General features: G+C 39.2%; 1 protein-coding gene across 1 annotated transcript in view; it reads right to left on the reverse strand.

The window, feature by feature from the left end:
• Positions 1-26,915, reverse strand: part of MROH2B (maestro heat like repeat family member 2B) — a 64,426-nt gene that overhangs the window by 15,229 nt on the left and 22,282 nt on the right. The window contains exons 14-29 of the mRNA XM_003274384.2: positions 26,439-26,595; positions 26,260-26,300; positions 25,483-25,624; positions 24,877-24,920; positions 22,882-22,989; positions 19,228-19,344; positions 16,584-16,691; positions 15,873-16,025; positions 10,169-10,195; positions 9,365-9,484; positions 9,066-9,145; positions 5,702-5,837; positions 5,510-5,605; positions 5,162-5,251; positions 4,671-4,791; positions 2,198-2,295 (exon numbers count right to left, since the gene is read on the reverse strand). Coding sequence (XP_003274432.2) covers positions 2,198-2,295; positions 4,671-4,791; positions 5,162-5,251; positions 5,510-5,605; positions 5,702-5,837; positions 9,066-9,145; positions 9,365-9,484; positions 10,169-10,195; positions 15,873-16,025; positions 16,584-16,691; positions 19,228-19,344; positions 22,882-22,989; positions 24,877-24,920; positions 25,483-25,624; positions 26,260-26,300; positions 26,439-26,595 — 1,638 coding nt within the window. The remainder of the gene's footprint in view (positions 1-2,197; positions 2,296-4,670; positions 4,792-5,161; positions 5,252-5,509; positions 5,606-5,701; positions 5,838-9,065; positions 9,146-9,364; positions 9,485-10,168; positions 10,196-15,872; positions 16,026-16,583; positions 16,692-19,227; positions 19,345-22,881; positions 22,990-24,876; positions 24,921-25,482; positions 25,625-26,259; positions 26,301-26,438; positions 26,596-26,915) is intronic.

The following is a 26,915-nucleotide window of genomic DNA, read 5'->3' on the forward strand; positions in this document are numbered from 1 at the left end:
ATATGGAGTATTGATTCTTATGAGCCTTGTTTCTTGCTCTTCCATATTTCAATATTAAGAACAGTCTATAAAAGGTCAATAAAATGGAAAAACTTTGCAATTGTTGTCTCTAGGTACAAGAACTATACAGAATGCTTGGTTGATAGCAGTGTGTGAATTTGAGTGTGTATGTCTGTGTGTGTGCATTAATGAAAAAGGGGTGGGAAGGCAGGTGAAAAGTTGGTGTCTGAATGAGTTCCAGGATCATTATCTGGGGATTTAACTAAGCAAGATGGTAATGATTATGAGTTTGTAGACACTAGAACGTACCTATTTACAATAGTCTTCCCCTTGCATTAAGTGGCCGGATGATGTTGAGAAAATACGAACTCCTTTCCTTGAATATTTGCATATCCAAGCCATTTGCTGAGTTATTATGGTTCCAAGATGAAAGGACTATACCATGGCTACCATTCTATGTAACTCTAAATGCTTGCCTGTTGTCCAGGCTTCATGGTTAGCTGTTTTGTCTCACAGTGGGACGGATGTTGATTCAGGAGCAAAGGAAGGAAGGGAACTCACGTTTTTGAGCACCTATTATGTGTTGGGCACCTTTTAAGGCATTTGACATATGTTCCCTTCCTGTCCCTCAAATGGCTTCTCTGTCATTTGTTGATCAATTACTCGTGTCTCTGCTACAGCCACCTTCCTTGTTTCTAATTGCCTCATTTGATAGCTGGAGTCTTGCAGTTTCCTCCAAACTGACTTCCCTAATTTTGCTCTTAACAGTCTACATTCAAGTCTCCACATAGCTGCCAGAGTGGCCCTTCAGAATTGTAAGTCTGGTTGTGTTTTTCCTCTCAGAACCACTGTCAGCCTACAAGAGGCATTTGCATACTAGGAATATGAGCCCCGTCCTCAAGATATTTCACTTCTCTCTGTAAGTATATTGTCATAACGTACTGATTTTGCTGGATCCTTTACTGCTACCTGTGGAAAATTGCCATAACACCAATATAAATCTGTAATGTCTACATCATGAATGATGTAGTCTTATGTGAGGGTGCCCTTTTGCATTTCAAAATTGGCGTAATTATGTATAGTGGCCTGACTCTTCTCAGAACCCTCCATTGGCTTTTGATTTCAAATAGAGCAAAAAACAAGTTCCGAACACCACATGTTCTCACTCATAGGTGGGAATTGAACAATGAGAACACATGGACACAGGAAGGGGAACATCACACACTGGGGACTGTTGTGGGATGTGGGGAGGGGGGAGAGATAGCATTAGGAGATACACCTAATGTTAAATGATGAGTTAATGGGTGTAGCACACCAACATGGCACATGTATACATATGCAACAAACTTGCACGTTGTGCACATGTAGCCTAAAACTTAAAGTATAATAATAATAATAATAAAAAAAAGCGAACAAAAAAATCAAGTTCCTTAAAAAGGCCCAGAAGGCCCTTGGATCAGCCTCTGGTTATCTCTTGGGATCTCATTACCCCCTCTTTCTACACTTCAGGGGCTTTGCACTTGCTGTTTTCCCTCTGCCTGGAATTCTCTTTTCAAGATATTTCCATGATTATCTCTTTCAGGGTGTCCTTCTCCAGAGGATCACCTCTTACCTCTTCTTTATTCCCTTTCTTGACTTTATTTTTCTCAGTTATCGTTATCTGATATTATGCTTATTTTGTGGATTTCCTTTACTAAGACGCAAGCTCAGTGAAACCGGAATTGTGTTTTCTGCTTTCTTAGTGCCTAGAATAGAGCTTTGCATATGGTAGGTGCTCAGGAGAAGGGAGGTAAGTGAATGCATGACTGAATGAGTGATTAAATTGATTGGCCAGTCCTCACAACAACCACAAAATGGTCTTTTGTTTTTGTTTCTTGAGGATGAGGAGACTGAACTTCAATCAGTGCACACAGAGTGCATCTGATTAACTCCAAAGCTCTTGTTCTTTCCACTCCAACTGACAGCATCCCACATTTTGGGGAAGGACACTTGGGCTACAAAGTTTCCCACCATATGAAATGATCAGTAATGAGTGTTGACTAGGCATGTGTACTCTAAGTTAGAAAATGACAGGACCACGGGTCCTTCATTCAGCTTGAATATCTATCTTCTTTTGCAGTGGGGAGTATGTAGCTTACTCATTTGGAAATCAATCCAGAATCTTTACATCCCCTGGCCTCTCCTACATATTTATTACCTTAGCTATTTTAGAAGAAATCTTGATCTGAACCTGCACGTCATCACTTTCCAGCCCTTCCTGCAAACCCTGCAGTCTTTCCATTTCCAAGTGAATGCCTAAAATCAACAAAGGGAGAAATGTTTAAGTGTTCAAAGACCTGATAGGGGTTGAAGAGGCTGGCTATATTTTGATATGACACTGAATTAGCTGCTGTCTGATGAGATGGTGAACATAAGCGCTAATACATACTGAGTGGTTTCTACATGCTGGGCACCATGCGAATACTCTGCATACAACAATCTCATTTATTACTCATAAACATTATCTGAGGTGGACTCTCCTGTTCTATTCTTGGTTTTGCAGATGAGAAAGCGGGGACAGAGATGTGAAGACATTGCCCAAGGCACACGGTGAATAAAAATAGGAGAGTCTGAATTTCAGCCCTGGTCTGTCTGACACAAATGCCCAGGTTCCAACTACTCTGCTATGCTGCTGTCTCTCTTGGATTTCTATTCTTCAGTGAGCTCCCTCATTGGGGAAACTGAAAAGTAATTATTGTAATGAGAAGTTTACATCAGCAACTGTGTAAGTGGTTGTTGATATCAATTTATAAATGCAGACCTAACCAATAAAGATTTTCTGTTTATTATTTGAATGTATATTAATCATGGAAACTAACACATGAACCATTCTATGGAAGGCAGCCTAGCCCAGTGGGACACATGTGGACTTTGAAGTCAGATGCACCCGAGCTCAAAGCCCAGCTACTCTACTTTCAGTGGTCCAAGTAACTGAAAACTCCTTAATTTCAGACTCCCCCCTTTCAAAACTAAGTGAGAAATGTCCACAAGTATTGATGGGTATTTAATTTAGTATCACACTTGTTATTTGTGTCTAGTAGGTGTTTTAGTAACACATGTTCTTTCTCCCCACCCTGCTTGTTTGGTCCATCAGCGAAAATGTTGATGTAAATTATAAAGTATGGGAGTTCTATTAACAAAGAGTGTTTGAGGACCTGAATTTTTCATATTTTAGGAAAATGAAATGGGCTAAAGGAAAAATAGGTAGAACAATAATAGAATCCAAATTCCTTTCTTCCTATGAGTTCCCTACTGGCATATTTCTGTTATTACTGTAATGGTTTTTTTTTTTTTTTTTTGAGACAGTCTCCCAGGCTGGAGTGCATAGGCTTGATCTCGGCTCACTGCAACCTCTCCCTTCCAGGTTCAAGTGATTCTCATGCCTCAGCCTCCCGAGTAGCTGGGATTACAGGCATCCACCACCACTCCTGGCTAATGTTTTGTATTTTTGGTAGACAATGGGGTTTCACCATGTTGACCAGGCTGGTCTTGAACTCCTGACCTCAAGTGGCCCATACGCTTCAGGCTCCCAAAGTGCTGGGATTACAGGGTGACCCACCACGTCCAGCCTGGAATGATTCTTTAGTTCTCACTTCCTTAATTCTATTTGTTTCCTGACTTGGTAAAAACCTATATCCTTAATCAATTATCTTCCTATATCCCAAAGGACTTTTGTACCTACTTTGACTCTGCTGAAGAGTTTTTTCTTTTCTTTTGACTATCTCTCTCCCCCGACCAAATCCTACCTTTTGGCTTTAACACACTTATAAAATGTGAATATTGGAACTGTAATATCTCTGTGTCCCCAGCATTAAAACAGTGCCTGACACATGGAAAGGCACTCGATAAATATTTTGAATACCTAAAAGAATGATGTGTGGAACATAGGCAGGCATGAGGTGGCATTAAGTCTAGAGTGTTTCTGGCTGCATCTACTCTGCAGAACTGCACACACACAATGTAGGGCTGTCCTTGGTGAACCATGGACTCAGTTAACCTGGACAGGGAGCCCTGATTATTGGTTTCAGCCTGAGACGGAGGTTTAAAAATTCCTAATATTTTGTGGTATTGACAGTTATTCACATGTACTTGGAGAGCAGGAGGAGCTCCCGCTCTGAAAATTTCCACAAAGTTCTGTCTCTTAGAGAGCTTTGAAAGGCACTTAGTACCATGATAATAGTGCAATTTTCTCCTGAAGAAAACCATGTGATAGAGGAAGCATTGCTAATATGCCCAATTGCTTAGTGATTTAAATCGGAGACTCTCAAAACATTTTACCTGCCTTAATGGATCTTTATAATGCTTCGGTGTTATTATCTCTATTTTAAAAAATAAGAAAACAGAGCCACTGAGGAAAGAAATACTTGTTTCAGATCTAGGAGACAGATTCTGTGATATAATTAAAGTATTAAAACAGAAATTGCTGAACTGGAGAGGGAAGGAGAAACAGAGAGAGAGAGACAGAGAGAGAGATGGGGAGGGGAGAGGAGAGGAGAAAAGGAGGAAAATGAGGAAAGAGGAGAGAGGAGAGGGGAGGAAGGAGACAGACATAGGTGTATAAGGAGAAAAGCTGAGAACAAAAGAAGATGGGTTTCTTTTCTTCATTTGTGGGTTCCCCACCTTTCCCTCACCTTTTATATAGAACAGACCAATAGTCGAGCTAGCAGCTGCCTGACGGATGGTGGGCAGGGTATCACAGGAGTGAGGAGCCAGGAGTCCAAGCAGTGAACCGATTTTAAAGTTCTCTGGTGCCTGCAGAATAAAGAAGGCACCCAATTGTGATGGGGTAGCTTGGTCATATCCCAGGACATTCCCAACACTGGATCTCAAGTCTCTTATTTTATCTCTGCAGGTCCTTAGAATGAAATTTGATCTTGCACTTTCTCCTAAAAGATGCCTATTTTTAAGGGCAGTGGAGAAGTAAGCATGCATGTAAAGAAAACCCAATAGCTCAATTCGTGTGAGCTGCACTCTGAAGTTAGATCTCTCTCCAGGAGTGCTCCAAAAAGCACTTCACTCTGAGATGCAAGATCCATCATGCAGGAGTTTTGGATTCCAGAGGTCTCAGAGATACCTGCTGTTCACAAGCAATAAAGTCTATTCATTCTAGGGGATTACTTACCTCAATATCATTTGTCAGCACTTTCGCGGTGATCTGGAAGGCTCTTTCTCTTTCCCACTCTTTTTGTGAAACAAGCCACATTCGGAGAAGCTGTTGGTCAAAGAATAAATGTTCTTTCCTTAGTATTCTTCATATTCATCTAGTTTCATATTCTCTCTTTCTGTCTCTGCCTCTTCTGTGACCGGGTGCTCACCTCCCCACAAACAATTTTAAGTAGATGGCTGTATGTGGGGTGTGGGTAGGTCCAGCTGGATGTCTTCATGTGAAGAAAATGCAGGAGAGTTTGGAGTGGACATTGAAGAATGGTTAGGCAGAATGAGAATCAGTTTGAGTGGAGGCTCTACTCACATTAAACATTTCTTGACAGTCCTCTGCATTCACATTATCCCACATCATGGTCTTCAGAAGTTTTCCTAGGGCATCCATGGATCGTTCATAGAGAAACTGAAATCAAATATGTGTGTGTGAGTCTCAGGCTGGGGTGAGAAAGTAAGGTCCCACTGCAGATTGTCATCCTACTTAGGCCTCTCTAGTGCATACTTGAATGTGCTCCTTGTCCTTGTCTGTCTGGCCTTCACTTTTCAGATTTTCCAGAGGTGGAAGGGGCAGCAGCCTCCGAATATTCTCCTCAAGAATGTTAAGGTGGTCTTGTAGTGAGAACTGAGGTTTCAGTTTACTGAAATGAGAACCAGGTGGAGGAATGGATATTACAGTGACCATCAGAACATACCCGGTGGAGTTCCCAAGAACTGCCAATCACATCTGACCATGCGACTAACGTGTCACATTTTCTGACATGTTGGGATGTTGACAGAGGTGGTGACAGGAGTAGGGACAGATGGGAACACAGAATCAGACTGCATTGGTGAGCATAGTCAATACGCCTCCATTCTTTAGATTAGATTGATGAACAAATCATCACTCACTTTGTGTTCCTTAACACTTTATTATATGATCTGTGACAGCATTACCTACTTGTTTTCTCCATCTTGTGTGTGTGTGTGTGTGAGAGAGAGAGTGAGAAAGAGAGAGACAGAGAATGACAGAGAGAGATATGTATCTCCTCAACTAGATTGTAAGTCCGCAGCAGTGACTTTTATCAATTTCAAATCTAAAATAAAAGTTGAAAAAAACAAAACAAAACAAAAACTTTTGTGCATCAAAGCATATAATCAGCAGAGTGAAAAGGCAACCTATTAAATGGGAGAAAATATTGGCAAATCATATGTCTGATAAGAGGTTAATGTCCAGAATAAATTAAAAAAATACTATAATTAAACAAGGAAACATCAAACAACTTGATTTTAAAAATGAGGAAAGGACTTGAGTAGACATTTCTCCAAACAAGATATACAAATAGCTAACAAATATATGAAATGATGTTAGACATCACTAATCATTAGGATAATGAAAATCAAAACCACAAGAAAATACCACCTCATACCCATTAGAATGGCTATAAAAAACAAAGTTTTGGGTCACAAAAATCAATATACACAAATCAGTAGCTCTGCTATATACCAACAATAATCCGTTTTACAACAGCTGAAAAAAAATTAAATACCCAGAAATATACTTAACTAAGGAAGTGAAAGATCTCTACAAGGAAAACTACAAAACACTGCTAAAAGAAATCATAGATGACACAAACAAATGGAAACACATCTCATACTCAAGGAAGGGAAGAATCAATATTGTGAAGATGCCCATACTGCCCAAAGCAATCTATATATTCAATGCAATTCGCATTAAAATACCATCATCATTTTTCATAGGATATAGGAAAACCAATCCTAAAATTCATATGGAATTAAAAAAGAGCCCACATAGCCAAAGCAATAGTAAGAAAAAAGAACAAATCTGGAGTCATTACATTACCTGACTTTATATAAAACTATAGTTACTGAAACAGCATGGCACTGGTATAAAAATAGGCACTTAGACTGATGGAACAGAATAGAGAACCGAAAAATAAAGCCAAGTACTTTTAGCCAACAATATGCATGTACTTAACAATACTGAACTGTACACTTAAAAATGGCTGATTATAAATTTTATATCTTATTTATTTTGCCACAATTAAACATTAACAAAAACTAAAAACTAAGAAAAGTATGATGTTTGTGAAGAACTGGTGATAATGTGGAAATATGTAAGGTGAAGTTAGAAAAAGCAGGATGAAAAATCATATGCAGAGTAGAATCTCAACTCTGTTATAAAGATGGAGGACTAGAAATAAAGACTTAAAGGAATGTATTAGCGCATTTTCACAGTGCTATAAAGAAATACCTGAGACTAGGTAATTTATAAAGGAAAGAGGTTTAATTGACTCACAGTTCCACATGGCTCAGGAAGCCTCAGGAAACTTACAATTGTGGCCAAAGGCAAAGGGAAAGCAGGCACGTCTTCACAATGCAGCAGAGGAGAGTAAGCATGTGAAGGAGGAACAGCCAAACACTTATAAAACTATCAGACCTCATGAGAACTCACTCACTATCACGAGAACAGCATGGGGGAAACCACTCCCATGATCTAATCACCCCACTCCCTTGACACGTGGAGATTACAGGTCTCTTCTTCAACATTTGGGGATTACAATTTGAGATGAGATTTGGGTGGGGACCCAAAGTCAAACCACATCAAGGAAATAGACCAAAGTGTTGGCAACAGAGACACTATGGGTGGTTTTTATTATTTTTAAAAAAATTTTTGTGATTTCCCAATCTTTACAGAAGACTTCTTTTTCTTTTTGTTTCTTCCATCTTTTATTTTAGGTTCAGAGGGTACATGTGTGAGTTTGTTTTATGGGTAAATTGTATGTCATGAGGATTTGGTGTACAGATTATCTCATCAATAAGCATAGAACCAGACAGTTTTTAAATTCTCACACTCCTCCCAATCTCCACTCACAACTAGGCCCCAGTGTCTATTGTTTCCTTATTTGTGTCCATGTGTACTCAATATTTAGCTCTCACTTATAAAATTAGTGGTATTTGGTTTTCCTGCATTAATTTGCTTAGGTTTATGGCTTCCAGCTCCATTCGTGTTACTGCAAAAGACAGATTTTATTCATTTGTATGGCTGTGTAGTATTCTATAGTGTAATGTATCACATTTTCTTTATCCAGTTGACCACTGATGGGCATCTAGGTTGATTTCACGTCTTTGCTGCTGTGAATAGTGCTGCAGTGAACATATGCATGCATATGTCTTTACAGTAGAGCTATTTATATTATCCCCTGGGTATATACCAAGGAATGGGATTGCTGGGTTGAATTGTAGCTCTCCTTTAAGTTCTTTGAGATATACCCAAACTGCTTTCCACAGTAGCTGAACTAGTTTACATTCCCAGCTGCAGTGTATAAGTGTTCCCTTTTCTCCACAACCTTATCAGCATCTTTCTTTGAGTTTTTAGTAATAGCCATTCTGATTGGCGTGAGATGCTATCTTATTGTGGTTTTAACTTCTATTTCTTTTACTGCAGGGTGAAAATATTATTTTTAAAATGTGCCAAAAATTATTTTCTTTTTAGGTTTATTGCTGCTAACCAGCTAGAATGTGATTAGGGCTTTCATAAGATCTTAATTGAAAGATTAAAATTTGCCTGGAGGCCAAGATCTAGAAAGAGGAATTTCCTTTTGCAGAGAAATTTTAGTCCTCATATATCAATACATATAATTCCTCTGAGTAGCTCTTCATTCTCTGTCAGTCCTCAAATGACCAATTTCTCAGCCAGATCCGTAACTCTTTGGAAGGAGAAAAAGCCCCAGTTTGAAGCTCCCATTAATGAACTGTGTTCAGTTTTGGGAGTGTGTACTGAAGTCTGCACTAACAGATGTTAGTTGATCAGGAGGAGGATAAGGGGGAAAATACTTTTTCAATGAAAACAACAAAAAATTATCTACCTGAGATATCTAATGGCGATTAAGGCTTTCCACCGAATAGGGCTAGCTAAGGAATCCAGGGGCTCGCCTCTAATGAAGTCCTGCAACATAAATAAGGAGATTAAATGTTTCAGAAAGGCTCAGGAAAGTTACCAGATGCAGCTGCAACCTCATCGGACCATTGGGTGCCCTGGGTCATAAACAAGGCAGAGATCTGTTATGTGGGACTGGTGAAGTCTATTCACTTTTTAAAAAGATAGTCCTGAACTCTCGGTAATGGAATACTCAGGGCCTTTCTTATTCCCTCTCTGCACACTCACCAGCACGTAACCAATCAGCATCTCTTTGTAGGAAAACTGGAACCCCTGATCCTCAGCATCTTGGACAGCAATGCCAATCTCAGTGATGCTTCTTGTGAAACTCATTTGCAGATCCATGTCCTAAAGCAAAAGCATTTATAATGCAAGTCAAGGTCTAAGGCACCACACTCAGGTCTATTAACATGTGACCTAGCTTTGAAATATGTTCCCAGACAGGAGTGAGAATCTTTGCTTCCTTTGCCATCTCTACTCCAGACTAGGGTCTAAGTTGCAGGGAAAGTGAGAAACAAAGGCCACTTTTCCTCCCTACCACCCACAATAGAATGAAGGTCCTCTAGAGCAGTGGCTTTCAAACCTTTTTGACCATAAACAACAGTAGGAAACAGTTTACAATTCCACCTAGTACCTATATGCCCCAAATACGTTTAATATATAACAGAAATAATAGTTATAGTTTTTATATGTAAAGTACTATGTTATTTCATTAAATAATTTTTCTGGTTGTGACCTGTCAAATTGATTTCATAGTCAACTGGTGGGTCACAACCCAAAGTTTGAAAAATGTAGCTCAACTTCTAAAGACCCTGGAACCAGAATATAGTTCCTTGTTCTGCCCTGGATTAGGATCATTGATTCTGACTTCAGAATTGGATTGTTACGTGTTGGAAACATTTCAACTGGAATCAAATCAAAAGGACATCTTTGCTTGGCACACTTCGGGAGGGCATTATCTATCTATCTGTCTGTCTGTCTATCTATCTATCTATCTATCTATCTATCTATCTATCTATCTATATCTCCTACCTTGTTCATCACAGACATGCCCAGAACCTAAAAAAAAATCAAAGGCAAAATTAGATACTCAATGAGTAGCAGTCAGAGATACACCCAACCCAACAAAAGGACCCACCCATCAACCTGAAGGACAATAGTAAAGCAGGAGGTAGAGCCTTGCCAAGGGGGGTCTTGCCAAGGGGAGCGGGGCAATTCACTTCTTCGATTTTTAAAGTAAGACCTTGTACATTTGCAGAGTCTTTCCCCCAGGTGAGTCATGAGTAAGCTGCATAAGGCAGGGTAGAGACTTCGAGTCTTCTGTTTTCAGCCTTCACAATTAGTTTAAAGAGGCTCAACAGACATTGGTAAGGAAAAAGGGTAAAGGCTCTTAGGGAAATGAGAAGTGAAAAACTATAAAATGAAAAGTCAAAGGGCAGCTAACTCTGGAACTGTGGGTACAGTGAGTTCTGCTATAACATTTGTGTTGAAAATGCAGATTTGTTCCAATGAAATTGACATACTGTATCAGAGAATACTTTTAGTACATGCTAAATTCACATTTGCTTGTGTGCAGTTTCCTCTGTGAGAGGAAAGGTGCACAGTTGAACTGAGCCACGTAGGAATACTCAAAGCACACACATGCACACACCCCATGAATCTACCAGCTACCTCAGTCCACTGTGTGCTATGATCCTTTCCCATCCAAATCTGGTATTACAACAGTCCATTAGATTTCAGATAACCCTCATTCCTTTTACCATTTCATAGGAAGTTCCAACTTTCACAACTGACTTCAAGTGTTTCAGGGTAAAATGCCATTTTTTGGGTAGCATTTCAGTACTTTTAATTTTTTTAAAAAAGATTCCTATTCACTGGCAAAATGAGTTAATAGACAGGAAACCCTAAAAACTCTACCAAAAGGCTGCTGGAACTGATTAATGATTTCAGTAAGGTTTCAGGGTACAAAGTCAATGTACAAAAATCAGTAGCATTTTCATACACCAATAATGTCCAGGCTGAGAGTCAAATCAAGAACATAATCTCATTTACAATAGCCACAAAGAAAATGAAATACCTAGGGATACAGTTAACTAAGGTCATGAAAGATCTTTATGAGAACTACAAAACACTGCTGAAAGAAATCAGAGATGACACAAATACATGGAAAAACATTCCATGCTCACAGATAGGAAGAATCAATATTGTTAGAATGATCACACTGCCCAAAGCAATTTACAGATTCAATGGTATTCCTATCAAATTACCAATGTCATTCTTCACAGAATTAGAAAAAAAACTATTACAAAATTCATACAGACCAACAAAAAAAACCTGAATAGCCAAAGCAATACTAAGATGGAAGTATCATACTACCTGACTTCAAACTATACTATAAGGCTATAGTAATTAAAAGAGCATGGTGCTGGCACAAAAACAGACACATAAACCAATAGAACAGAATAGAAAACTCAGAAATAAAGTCATACACCATATGATCTTTGACAAGGCTGACAACAACAACAAAAAAGCAATAGGGAAAGGACTCCCTATTCAATAAATAATGTTGCTGGGATAACTGGCTAGCCATATGCAGATAAATGAAACTAGACCCTTACCTTTCACTATGTATCAAAACTAACCCAAGTTTACCTTTCACTATGTATCAAATTTAACCCAAGGTAGATTAAAGATTTAATTGACAAGTGGGATCTAATTAAACTAAAGAGCTTCTGCACAGCAAAAGAAAATATCAACAAAGTAAACAGACAACCTACAGAATAGGAGGAAATATCCTCAAACTATGCATCTGACAAAGGTCTAATATCCAGAATCTACAAGGAACTTCAACAAATCAACAAGCAAAGAACAAACAACCCCAATAAAAAGTGAAAAAAGGACATGAACAGACACTTCACAAAAGAGGACATATAAGTGGTCAACAAACATGAAAAAATGCTCATCATCACTAACCATCAAAGAAATGCAAATCAAGCCCACAATGAAATACTGTCTTATACTGGTCAGAATGGCTATTACAAAAAAAGCAAAACAAAAACAAAAACAAAAACACATGCTGGTGAGGCTGGGGAGAAAAGGGAATGTTTATACACTGTTGGTGGGAATGTAAATTAGTTCAGGCACTGTGGAAAGCAGATTGGAGATTTCTCAAAGAACTTAAAACAGAGCTACCATTCCATCCAGTGATGCCATTACTGGGAATATAGTAAAAAAATGGATCATTTTACCAAAAAGACACATGCACTCATATGTTCATTGCTGCATTATTCACAATAGCAAAGACATGGAATCAACCATGGAGGACTGGATAAAAAATGTGGGAGATACACACACACACACACACACCCCACATTTATACATAGATATGGTTTGGCTGTGTCCCCACCCAAATCTCATCTTGAATTCCCATATGTTGTGGAAGGGACTTGGTGGGAAGTAATTGAATCATGGGGGCAGGTCTTTCCTGTGCTGTTCTCATGATAGTGAATAAGTCTTATGAGATCTGATGATTATATAAGAGGGAGTTTCGCTCATCATCACTGGCCATCAGAGAAATGCAAATCAAAACCACAATGAGATACCATCTCACACCAGTTAGAATGGCGGTCATTAAAAAGTCAGGAAACAACAGGTGCTGGAGGGGATGTGGAGAAATAGGAACACTTTTACACTGTTGGTGGGACTGTAAACTAGTTCAACCATTGTGGAAGTCAGTGTGGCAATTCCTCAGGGATCTAGAACTAGAAATACCATTTGACTCAGCCATCCCATTACTGGGTATATACCCAAAGGACTATAAATCATGCTGCTATAAAGACACATGCACACGTATGTTTATTGCAGCACTATTCACAATAGCAAAGACTTGGAACCAACCCAAATGTCCAACAACGATAGACTGGATTAAGAAAATGTGGCATATATACACCATGGAATACTACGCAGCCATAAAAAAATGATGAGTTCATGTCCTTTGTAGGGACATGGATGAAACCGGAAACCATCATTCTCAGTAAACTATCACAAGGACAAAAAACCAAACACTGCATGTTCTCACTCATAGGTGGGAATTGAACAATGAGAACACATGGACACAGGAAGGGTAACACCACACTCCGGTGACTGTTGTGGGGTGCGGGGAGTGGGGAGGGACAGCATTAGGAGATATACCTAATGCTAAATGATGAGTTAATGGGTGCAGCACACCAACATGGCACATGGTTAGATATGTAACAAACCTGCACATTGTGCACATGTACTCTAAAACTTAAAGTATAATAATAAAAATAAAAAAAAAAGGAGGGAGTTCCCCTGCACAAGCTCTCTTCTCTTGTCTGCTGCCACATGAGACATGCCTTTCACCTTCTGCTGTGATTGTGAGGCATGCCCAGCCACGTGGAACTGTAAGTCCATTAAACATTGTTTTCTTCCCAGTCTCAGGTATGTCTTTATCAGCAGAGTGAAAATGGACTAATACAGTAAATATACCATGGATTACTATGCAGCCATAAAAAATAATAAAATCGTGTCTTTTGCAGCAACATGGATGGAGCTGGAGGAGGACATAATACTAAGAATTAATGCAGGGGCAGAAAACCAAATAAGTGTGAGCTAAATATTGAGCACATAATCATGGGAACAAGACACTGTGGACTATTAGAGGGGGACAAGGGTAAAAAAAACTAACTGTTGGGTACTATGCTCACTACCTGGGTGCAATACACCCATGCAACAAACCTGCATGTGTACCTCCTGTATCTAAAAGTTGAAAAAAAATTCAATGGGAAATAATTTTGTTCAGATCTATGAAAAGAAATAATCTGTCCAGGAGGGGCTTCTAAACTAAAAAGAGTGTATCACTGATGGAGTTTTTTGAGTGTTATGCCTCAGCCTCATTTCCTCCTTATGTTTTTACCTATATTATCTTGTGTATATGTTTTGTTATAGCAGAACTGACTGTACCCTGAAAGTGTACAGTAATCTTTATCTTAATCATCCTTACTTTCTTTCCTCTTTTATTTATCTACTTTTAGAGACAAGGTCTTGCTCTGTCACCCAGGCTAGAGTGCACTGGGACTAATGGTATGTACCACCCCACCTGGGCAATTGTTTTATTTATTTATTTTTGTAGATGAGGTCTTGATACTTTGCCCAGGCTGGTTTCAAACCCCTGGCCTCAAGTGGTCCTCCAACTTTGGCCTCACAAAGTGCTGAGATTACATGCTTAAAAAAATAATTTCTTGTAGAGATGAGGTCTCACTATGTTGCTCAGGCTGGTCTCTAATGATTGACTATAAGCTAATGTAACATAAAACAAATTTGATTATGTTTTCTATTCTCATCATTGCTTCTCAGATTTTGGGGGCATCAGAATCAACTCTTGAGGAGCATGTTGAAAATACAAATTCAGTGATTCAGCTCTGAAGACTGTGATTCATTAGACATCTCTATTTTTGACAGGCTCTCCAGGCAATTCTTATGCAACTAAGATGTGAGGATCAGTACCCTATACCCTTCCACTAGCATATACTGATGACTACAATTTTGTGAGTCCTTATGAGTCTATTCTTATCACATGTACATACGAATAAATGTGAAGAGCACTTATGCATCAACACGTGGTTTGTGGAGACACAGATGAGAAGCTAAAGGAGTCCCTAACATCAAGGTGCTGACAATCTAACAGGAGAAGCAGATGTGCACATAATCTATGAAAGCCTCCCACATCGATCTATAAATAATCACTCGAAATTTTAAGCATACAGATTTCCAGAGTTTCCCAAGACCTACTAAACTAACTTCCCTAGAAAAAAACTCTAGGAAGCTACATTTTATACTTGATTCTTATGTGATTCTTAGGTGGCCAGCCTGGTATTTGTCAGCAAAACAGGTGAATTCACAATATGTATAAAGCAATTTATTAAAGATACAAATAAAATGCTATGGAAGACAGAATGATCAGATAAATTTCAACTCAGTTTGGTGGCTCTGAAGGTAGAACATTCTTGGTATGTTTGAGAAGCATCAAGGAGGGTCAGGGTGGCTGGGATGAACGTGGAGGGGAAAACAGTGCAACACAGGTGAACTGAATAGCTTGATGAATGACATATTTTATTCACTTAAAATATGTATATGACACTTACTATTTGTGAGACACTGTTCAAGGTAGTTTGTAAGTCTTATCATATAAAAAGTTAAAGAAATACCATGGGCTAACACTTCTGATACTATTACAGGGAAGTAATAAGCCAGGTGCCCTAAAATAGTACAGGAGTAACTGTTTTAAGTTCAAACAAGGGTGAGATCACTACGGATACGATTGATCTGGGACAATCACTGCATCACAGCAGTGGTAGGACATGAACTGTTCAGGGCCTTAGGAAAGAAAATAGATTACCTGATGCTATTTTAAAATAAATTTTTCTGTTCCCAGATGTTCTCATTTCCCAAACATACCATTCCTACCTATCTTTCTTTTGGCCTGTATCCTTTGAGGCTGAAGGATGCAGCCATCCATGTTGCTGCAAAACACATGTTTTATTCTTTTTTATGGCTGCATAGTAATCCATGAGACATTTACTGTATTAGTCTGTTTTCATGCTGCTGATGAAAACATACCCAAGACTGGGAAGGAAAAAAGCTTCCCAGGGACTGAGCCCTGCAAGTTTTAGGAACCCCAGCCTAGAAATGGAGGCAGCCATGCAATGGGCATTACCTGAGAGCACTGGCCATGAAGAAACAGGACTTGGGATACGATATCTTGATTAAGCCTGGAGAGAAGTTGCTTCTTGGGAGCATGGAGGGCCACAGCTCCATAGATGACCATGACATCTGTCTTGGTCAGGCTCTTTTTCCCAGAAAAAAGGCTCTGAAGACCGGGAAAGGGAGACACGAAAAATGTGACCGAAGGAGTTTTATTTTCTCTCATATTTTTTTCCTAATCCCATGGACCACTATAGGGGATAAGAAACTGGACTGGGATGATTCAAATAAGTCTAAAATGAATATACTCTTGCCTGTTTAAATGTAAACAGCCAGGATGGTCCTGTGGGATGATCAGGCCTTCAGAGAGGTAACTGGGAGAAGCTTTCGTTAATTATATACTTATCAGGCTCCTTTCCTTCAGGGGAAGCAGAGTATACATGAGAGGAGCTACTCATGAGGGCTGAGCGGTTGGTAGAGCGACAAACTTAGACACATGCAGAGTGCATTTAGGATCTTCCAGATCAGCTTTAGGGTCAGAGAAAATAAAGTAGACTTTTCATATAGCTAATCATCCTATAAAGACTGGGCTTGGACAGTTCTGACCTGGAATAAGAACCTGGGGACAGGAGTAAGTATAATATAAGAAAGGATATTCGCTGAAGAAATCAGGGTTGTCTGGCGTTGCAATACTGAGAACTTTGAAGGAGATGATTCTTCTTACCTTACATCGATTCATGAAAAACTTTTCCTGATCTTGGAATGTTTTAAGAACTTTTAAAACAATATCCAAATGGTTCTCGGCACAGTATCCTAAAACAGATGTTATTCCCTAAAATCAGAAAAGGTATGACATTTTGAGTTTAACCATTTATTTATTCAACAAATATTTACTGAGCACCTATTATGTGCCAGGTACCCTTTTAGGTGCTGGGGGTACAGTAGTTTGCAGAACATACCAAAGTCCCCATCTTTGGGAAGTATACAACCAGGAGAACTGACAGGGAAGCAACAGGGAAGTGAAATAAGTAAACACATCAATTCAGTAAACAGGTAAATATACAGTGTGCAGATGGTGATGAGTGCTATGAAGATAAGTAAGGCAGGAATAGGTAGTGAGGATTGGGGAAAGTTTGCATTTTTATTTTAAAAATCCTATTTTAGGATAGTCAGAGATGGTCTCATGGACAAGGTGACAATGAGCAGAGCCTTGAAATGCGTGAGGGAGTGAGCCATTAGACTATCTGGAAAGGAGAGTTTCAATCAGAGAGAAGGTAAGTGCAAAGCTCCCGAAGTCCGCTGAGAGGGCTGAGTGAGTAGTTAGGGAGGAGAGCAGTGCAAAATGAGTCAGACAGGAGGTGGGGGGTTCGTCACAGTAGGGCCTTTTAGGCCATCCCCAAGATTTTGGACTTGTAATCTATGATCGCTGGGAAGCTAATGGAGGTATTTTTCAGCTTGAATTGACTGATGCTTTTAAAGACTCATTCTGTTCCTGAAACTTTATTGTATCTTAAGAGGTTAAATTTCTGAAAGTTGGCAGCTCTTGTTTCACACTCCTAGGTTACATATCCCCTCTGTCCCCACCTCTCTTGTCCAAAGCTGATTTCACCAGAGTTCCTTCATGGCAATTTGTTCCTGAAACCTGTTATATGTCATTCAGTCGCATAACCCTGCCAGACCCATCATGAAAACTCATAGACTAGACCATTCTTGTAGAGTCTAGATAATAATCGTTCTAGTATGAAGCTAGAATCGGAACTCTGGCCTCACATGATTGAAAGCATTATGCTTAGGAGATTGAAAACCAAGTAGGCTCAGTGGGTTATGAAAGTCACGTGTTAACACTTTATTCATCCAGAGGTCATTTATAAAGCAACTTGAGTATGTAAGACATATTCAAGGACTTAAAGTAAAAAAGGTATTTGAGGAGCTCAGTTGGACGTCACAATTTTTATTTTTATTTATTTATTTTTTGAGATGAAGTCTCACGCTGTTGCCCGGGCTGGAGTGCAATGGTGCGATCTTGGCTTGCTGCAACCTCTGCCTCCTGGGTTCACGTGATTTTCTTGCCTCAGCTTCCCGAGTAGCTGGGATTACAGGTGTACACCATCATACCCGACTAATTTTTTGTATTTTTAGTAGAGACGGGGTTTCACTATGTTGGCCAGACTGGTCTCGAACTCCTGACCTCGTGATCCGCCTGCCTCAGCCTCCCAAAGTGCTGGGATTACAGCCGTGAGCCACTGTGCCCGGCCATGATTTATTTTTTAAAGTTTGTGAAACCCTCAGACCTTGAATGAGAGTCTTATTATATGCTTAGATCTAAAATCAACTTACTTTATTTCCTAACTTATACCAGAACAAAGATGGAAAAAATGATATTAGAGATGGTGCCAACAGCAATAAATGATAATATCTGACAAGAAAAAGGAAGTAATAGTAATATAAAAGCAGTTTCAAAAGTTCAGTAAAGTCTAGTGGTTTCTGGCCATTTAATGTGTGAGAAAGAACCCTAAATATCTCATAATTTCTGAGGAGAAAGTATAACACACTATACTTTTTTTATACTGGTGGTCTTTATCAGCCTGGGAACTATTTTTTGTTGGTTTATTTGTTTGTTTTAAAAATAGACATCTTCAGCGGGGCGCGGTGGCTCTCGCCTGTAATCCCAGCACTTTGGAAGGCTGAGGTGGGTGGATCACCAGAGGTCAGGAGTTCGAGACCAGCCTGGCCAACATGGCGAAACCCTATCTACTAAAAATATAAAATTAGCCAGGCATGGTAGCAGATGCCTGTAATCCCAGCTACTCGGGAGAATGAGGCAGGAGAATCACTTGAACCTGGGAGGCAGAGTTTGCAGTGAACCAAGATCGTGCCACTGCACTCCATCCCGGGTGACAGAGCGAGACTCTGTCTCAACAACAACAACAAAATACACATCTTCTCCTTCCTCCACATTTACATATGCTCTATAGCCACAGGCTATGGTAGGAAGTAGGTAGAGCTTTGCATAAGCACTTCAGGTGATCTTTACATTCTCTCTAGATTAGTCTATAAGTAACTTTCAGCTTGTAAATTCAATAATTTTGATGCTCACAATCATGCTCTAAGTCAAGCCAAGGTCTGGTTAGGTAAGAATTATTGAAATTCATTTTTCAATATTTTCATAAACTTGGTTAAAAATGAAGTATTGATTTTTAAATAGAAAAGCCTAACTTTTCTGAAAAATTCTGTTAGGCTATTCTGAGTGTATTAATTGATAATTCTGATTAAGTAGAACATTATTGTAAAAGCTGTCAGAGGTTTTGTGGGTAGGATTAGTTGTGTTGTTATCATCATAAGAGGAAATTGAGAGCAAGGGGTCCCACCTGTCTTTGATCCCCCAGTTGGTTGGGAGCAGTCAGAAACTCCTTAATCTGTGAGTTTACAAAGTCTGAATCTTGGCAGGATGCTAAGGTGGTTCCCAAGGCTTTCCAAAGGAATTTCTGGAAAACAAAAGATAAGCAACAGGATTTTAAAGGTTGGAAAGCAAGACTCTGATGAAAAGTGGAAAGAGTTAAAATAATCATCTGAAGGAAAGAAATTGGGGTGACTTAATAACCATGTACCTCAAGTATTCTCTCTTCTTGAGAGTGTTTCCTTCCTCCAGGCTCTGCCCTCCATCTGTGCCCTCCTATATTCCTCTCTACCTGGTGTCCTGCCACTAAAATATACTTCACTCCCCATTGTAATTTTTTATTTTCTTGCTTGTCTCCATGCTTAGGATTTGGGTTCATTGTAGCAGAGGGTCTTATTCATTATTTCCACTGTATAGTTCCTGATTGTTAATATGTGCTCAACAAATGCTCATTGGACATGCTCAATAAAAAGAGGGTGTTTTTTTTTTTTTTTTTTTTTAAGATGGGGTCTCGCCCTGTTTGCCCAGGCTAGAGTGCAGTGGTGCGATCTTGGCTCACTGCAACCTCTGCCTCCTGGGTTCAAGAGATTTTCATGCCTCAGCCTCCTGAGTAGCTGGGATTACAGGTGTGTGCCACCATGCCTGGTTAATTTTTGTATTTTTAGTGGAGACAGGGTTTCACCATGTTGGCCAGGCTGATCTCAAACTCCTGGCCTCGAGGGAGCTGCCTGCTTCAGCCTCCCAAAGTGCTGGGATTTCAGGTATGAGCCACCATGCCCAACCCGTTATTTTGAAGATGGCTTTAACTTGTTTTATAAGGTTCAAATCATTCCTAGCTATATAGTATCAGATTGGCATTTATTTAGAATCCCCATATTGTCACACACAAGAGACAAAACTGGCTAGTGGGTGGTGCAGTTCAAGGACTCTGCACAGCTGGCAGGACTGTTCCTAATGAGTGGTTATTATTGACAATAGGAAATTCTGTGGAGCAGGAGGACAGGAAATTCTAATAGACACAGACCAGGTTAAATTAGTACATTCAGGAGTAATGTGCAGATCAGTCTGGCTTGAAATGAGAGGAGGGCATAAGGTTAAAAAGAGGTGGAGCAGTTGCTGTTATCTCAACTCCCAGAGTGACAGTAGCCTCAATCAGAGTGAGAATCTGACCAGGTTGCATCCACCCCACTTTCACTTATTCAGGCCAAAGTCCCTATAATAAGGAAATTATAGTGGAGGAAACTGTGTACAATACTGAAGTAAATATGAATTGGGGACAAAGCTGCTAAAGTCTATTTAAGCCCACCTTGGGGGAAAGACTGGAAAGAGTCTAGGAAAGTCTTGTGCTGCAGGAAAAAATTGATGTCATGAAGGGAAAGTTCGACTTAGGTGTAAAATGTTAGTCTTAGTGCCTCCCAGTCCTGCTGACCTGTTGCTTCTCTGTGGATTTTGGTCCAGTGCATAGTACATTCCTGCTTTGAGGCTTCACATGGAATCCAAGAAATTAGAAGCCTAGCATTGGGAGAAAATGTGGTAGAGTGCAAAAATAGCAACTTTTCTATCCTACTTCTGTCCATGTCTCCTTACTATGGGGTGTTGCAGCTCATTCAATCAAAAAAGGAGTCTATTTTCCCATTTATTTGAATCTGGGCTGGCTTTTTGACTTGCTTTGGCCAATAGAATGTGGCAAAAATGATAACGGGTCAGTTCTGAGCCTAGGCCTCAAGAGTCCTTTCATGCTTTGTTGCTATCACCCTGAGACTTAGCTTGGGCTAGCTTGCTAGCGTATGAGAGAACAACAGCAACATAAATCAGCTGTGCTAGTTAAGATGCATCATAGGCTGGGCATGGTGGCTCACGCCTGTAATCCCAGCGCTTTGGCAGGCTGAGGTGGGTGGATCATGAGGTCAGGAGATCGAGACCATCCTGGCTAACACGGTGAAACCCCATCTCTACTAAAAATACAAAAAAAAAAAAAAAATTAGCTGGGTGTGGTGGCACATGCCTGTAGTCCCAGCTACTCAGGAGGCTGAGGCAGGAGAATCACTTGAACCTGGGAGGCAGAGGTTGCAGTGGTCCGAGATTGCGCCACTGCACTCCAGCCTGGGTGACAGAGCAAGACTCCATCTCAAAAAAAAAAAAAAAAAAATCATCATATACCAGCCAACCTCAAGTATACCTTGTGAGCCTAGTTGAGATTAGATGACTACCCACCTGAACCCAGCCCAAAGTGTCAAAGTCTAAAATTGTGAGCTAAATAGGTGGCTGTTATTTTAAACCACTAGGAGTAGTTTGTGATGCAGCAAAAGCTAATTAGTACATTCTTACTTTACTCTTGTTCAGTGTAAGGCTTGAGAGCATCTAGGCAGCTAATTACTTACATTGCTCTGCCTACCGGTGCCACCATTATTCTAGAGTAATCTTGCGGGTCTGGAAGCCGTTGAATAAATAGCATGACATGAGGTGCACAGAGCTAGTTTGTGTTATAAGAAGATGGAGCATTACTTGCCAAATTTTCCTAATGTGTGTTGGCAGGTTTGGTAAACCCATTTGGAGAATCAGTACTCTGCACCAAACTAGAGAGTTGATCGATGAGGAGAATTTTGAAAATTACATATGGGAGTTGAAGATTGATAATGAATACTTTGTGGAAAGAAATACTGAGTACTGGAACTGAGAAACTTAAATATTTTTCCAGGAAAATAAACTTATGAATGGTATTAGCATAATAAAGACCATGATCAAAGCTACTTTTATATGGAGCACATTCCCTATGTCAAGCACTTTACCAGGGACTTTATATACTTTATCTCATTGAACTCTCCGATTACTACAACCCTCAGAGGTGGGTATTGTTTCTATTTTATTGATAAGTATGGTGAGAATCCAGAGAGATAAAATAATTTACCTAAGGCCCCACTAGTAGTAATAAGGGGAAACTGGCTCCAAACCCCATTTGGAATGGATGGCTACAAGGTGGAAGCTTAGGTAGGGGCCATTTAGAGACAGAGGGATAGAAGAACTGACTTTAAAAACATGGAAAGGAATAATGTTTGAAAAATACTTTATTGCTCTGATTTGTCCTGTTAACTGACACATGGCTGTGGGTCCTTTAATCATTGTTATCCATGGCCATACCTCTTTGTCACTGGAAATTAAAACCTATTTCTTTGGGCACCCTTTCCTAGAACTGGCTTTTGAGTATTCTTTTAGCTATAAGCTTTTGTTAAATTGTAGTAGATTCTTTTTGATAGCCAGCCTCACAAGACTGGCATAATGGAAGCCGAGACAGAAGCTGACATTAAGCACTGCTGTTAGCCTTCCAGTATCTATTCTTCTTCCTCCTCTAGATAGAACTTCTGAATATTAGTCAGGCGCATATCTATCTTATCTACCTCTCAGTCTTCCTCGCAGATACCTGCAGCCATATGAGTAAATCTGGGCCAAAAGTGAGGTGCAGAGAAGGTCATATTCAACTTTCAGGTAGTGGCCTTAAAAAGAGGGAACTCTTTTTTTTAAAATATTCCTCCCTCCCTTTGATTGTAATACAGACAAGATGGAGCTAGAGCAGCCATTTTGGATCATAGGTAAAAGCTAAGGTTTCCCCCTCAACTGAAAAACCAACCTTCTCAATGGAGGTGTTGCTGTAACTGCCCATTTGCTGTTTGAAATCCCGAGTCAGCTGAATGGTCCAGGCCACATCATTAATCTTCCATAAGGATTCTTTGAGCAACTGTTGTAGGAGGTGGAAGATAGATATGAATATGACTGTTTCATGTGCTTTCTTGGCATTTTTTTGGTTATTTTATCTTTTAAAAGTTTAAATATATTTTAAATAGTATTATTCCTTTTTCCATAAAATAACTAATTCCTTTTTCCATAAAATAACTAATTCCTTTGAAACTTTCCTCTTAGTTTATTCTAAAAAACATTTCCTGATATGTTCTGAATTTACACGGAGAATAAGATACACAGAATGCGGAAAAGCAACTTCCTTTTCTTCGTTTAAATAAATATTGCTAAAAGACCTAAAATAGAAACTAATCCAATCTGAAACTTAAAGTTGGCATTTTTCTAGTTTCGGTAGATTTGGAAAAACTCCATTTGTTGATGTTAATTTAACTGATTACATACTAAAAAAAAAAACCCAAACACGATGGAGATTTTTGGAATCAAGAATTAAATGTCTTAAAGAACAGGCACATTTTGATGTACAGGTACATTTCTGCAAACTTCAACTCTAGTAACTAAAGATTCCTGGTTTTACTGATACCTGTGAGACAGGGTCACAATCAATCCTTTGAACCCATGTCCTTCTTTTTTGAACAATACATAGAAAGGTGTTTTTTTTTCTTTTGGACAAACACATTGCAATATATATATTATTTCTCCTACATTTTTTCAACTTTAAGCTTAGAAAAAGACACAATGCCAAACAAAACCAATGAAAGGACGTGTATGCCTGTTTTTAATAGGAGCTCATTCATGGGTTCTTTAAAGGAATTAAACAGTTTCGGAAATTTAAGAGAAGAAGACATGTGCAGGCAGTTTTGGAAAAAAAAGACCAGAAAATATTCAAAATTGGAAGATGAAAAGGAACTGTTGTCAAGACTTCCTACTAGAAAAAAAATATTTTTCTCCTTAGTAAAGACAGTTATTTTAAAATGGTAGCAGAAGGAAATCTGGTAGGAATTTTGGGAGAGGGAAGGGAACATAAAAGAACCATAAATATAGGAGGAGAGGTGGATCCTAGAATTGAGGACCAGGAGAGTAGAGCAGTCACGTTCAAATCTTATATTGGATAAGAATCACTGATGGAAACCTTTAAAACATGCCATTTCTCAGGTACCACCCCTAGAGATTCTGAATCTGGAAGGGAGATAGGAGGCAGAGGGAGTACTGTGCAGAGATCATTGAAAATTGACTCTTCTAAGAAGCCATAGGTAATTCCTAGGTAGGTGCCTTATAAACTGAAAACCTTCTATATTAAAAGCTCCCTGTCTGTGGGCTTCATCCCTCCTGCAAGTTTCTGAAGTCACATCTTTGTAAAGCCAATGTCCACTGCCTGTCTGCAATTTACTATTTCTGGGATTTGGTATCGCCTGTGGTGCTGTTTAGTTGTAAAGCTCCAAGAAATTCATGGGTGAGAGAGGAAATTCTTTTTTGGAAATGGGATAAAATGTGGCCCTTTGTTTTTTGGTTATTAGGAAAAAGACATTGAGCCACAAATAGAAGAGGAAATACAGTTGTGTTTAGGGGCATGGAAGTGGAAATTATATTCATCTGCTTTTCATTATGTGGCTGTTAAAAGAATAAAGTTGCAAGAAGTAAAAACTTGAAAATTAGAGAAGATTTAAGAAAGACACAGGAAAAATATTGCTAAGTAAAATCTTCAAAACTGTGTGAAACTTGATCAAGTGGATTTAAGATTGTAGTTCAAATTATGGCTATTTAAAGAACATTATCCTTAAGTGATCACTTCCAACATTCTAGTTCTTTCCCAAAGAAAAGAAGAGTTTGTTTATTATCCTCAGGAATCTAGTTCCTTTAATTTAGGATGGGTAACTTCAACTGATTTCATCATGCCATTATCAACAATTATTCTAGAAGCCAGCCTTACCTGAAGCAGCATGGTTTCCCATAGAACGGTACTGATATTCTTTCCTAGAAACAAAAATTGATGTAATAATCGCAAAAAAACAAAACCACCCCAAGACTCAAATTCTCCCCTGCCAGGCCTCCAGTGATGCTAGAGTTCTATTTTAAGCTTTCTTTTTGCTCATAATGCTTATCTGAGATCAAATTTACTACACTGGCAACTTTAAAGTGCTAGGTAGAGAGAAGGTCTTCAATCCATCATAAAAATCTAGGCTTTTTGCTGATTTCGATGACTACTGAAATGACCATATTCTGATATTCTAACACGATTAATAACTTTTTAGAACAATGCTAAAATAGAATTTCTCTAGATACAAGAAAAAGACGAGAGCAAAATTAAAAATTCCTGCTAAGAATGTTACCTACTAAGTCTTCTTGTAGTATGAATATTGGCAGAGAAACAGAACATAAGGAGTCAAGAAGAAAAAAATAGCTATCTACCTTGCATATCAAGTTCATCGTTTTTATTGCCTAAAATGAGCAATAATGGCTTTACACAGAGAAATGGTGCATCATTTCTTTATGTTCTTGCCCCCCTGGGTAAAGACCTGGCCCCACTCCCTCGTACCTTCCAGAGGCTGCAGAAGCTCAGGTAAACGTGTTTTCCATAGGTCTACCAATTTTGGGTGAATTATCTCAGGCAGTATCTTCAAAAGCCCTATTGCACCAGCCCCACGTAACTCCCCTAAACTGGCAGTCATAGATATTACCTGAAGGATAGAAGAGAAAGAGCTCATCAATTTCAGGGGCCTTTAAAAGCCCCACTTATTTTTTCCTTTTTACCATTGTTCCAATTCCTTTGATTTCTGCATTGGATAATCTTTTAACAAATCATCACAGTCTATTCTTATTTATTCTAGAATGAAGCTAACACTTAGATAGCCCTTCTCCCATTTCTTTTTCCCTGAAGATGAAGGTGAAAAAAATACATGGAAAGCACCAACCAAAAATAAGTGGAAAGAACTAACACTTAAATATATCAATTAATTAAATAAAAGCACAAGGAAATAGTGCTTGAGTAAGTCATCCATATGGGGCCAAAGAGAGAGATGGGAAATCCAAACAACAAGTGTGGAATTTGTTTGATGGTACTTATGAATGAGATTCCGTATCTGCTTACTTTAAAATTATAAGTAAAGTTTAACAAGTATTTCAGAGTGGGAAGGTAATCGTGTCAATAATAAATATTCATGAATGTTACTAGTATAGCAGAAAATTTATTATGCCTTTTTAGTGTTTCTTTTTGTTTGGAGTATCTATATAATTTATATTAGCACTTATTTGGAACTGAATTGTCCTTATCAGCTTAAATTTGTTCTACTTTGGTTCTTTGTAACTCACTCACCAGAAGTCTGGCCAGTAGCTGCTGTGGTGAAGGAAGTTTCACTAGAAAGAGAAAGCAATTTTCATCATCACTGTAGGGGTTAGAGATTGGGGTTGGGTTTAAGGTCAAAGCACTGTAGCCTTCCTGGAAATGGATCCCTCATAATAGAAAAGCTTTTCTGTGTTTATGAGTGTACAGACCAGCTCCCGTAGAGATGACAAGTGCTGTCGACTCCTTGGCACTGTGCTTCTTCTTCTCCTCTGCCATAATCAGAATTCTGATGATACTAAACAGGGGCTCCAGAGCTTCTGTGTATTCTGCAGGTACCACAAAAGTCAGGATCCTTGGCCATAGCACCTGTGGAAAATAGGGCATTACTTATTCTTTTCCATTATTTCTCCCTGGTCCTCACTGCATGTTTTTCTCTGATTTAGAAGCTTTTCTCCTGTTATTATTTTGCTTTTCGGGCCAAGTCAAGATGAGATCATTAAATGAAGCCTCTGCACAGCACATTGATTTTCAGGTGTTAGCTGTAGTGAGTGTTGGTCAGTATTTCTCCATGGGGATGTTGCTGGAATGTGGGGCAGGACAATTCTTTGTTGTGAGGGACTGCTCGAGACACTAGGGGAATGCTAGCATCCCTAAGCCCCACTCACAAAGTGCCAGTATTCCTCTTG

The sequence above is a fragment of the Nomascus leucogenys genome, chromosome 6 (genome assembly GCF_006542625.1).
Source record: "Nomascus leucogenys isolate Asia chromosome 6, Asia_NLE_v1, whole genome shotgun sequence".
NCBI lineage: Eukaryota > Metazoa > Chordata > Mammalia > Primates > Hylobatidae > Nomascus > Nomascus leucogenys.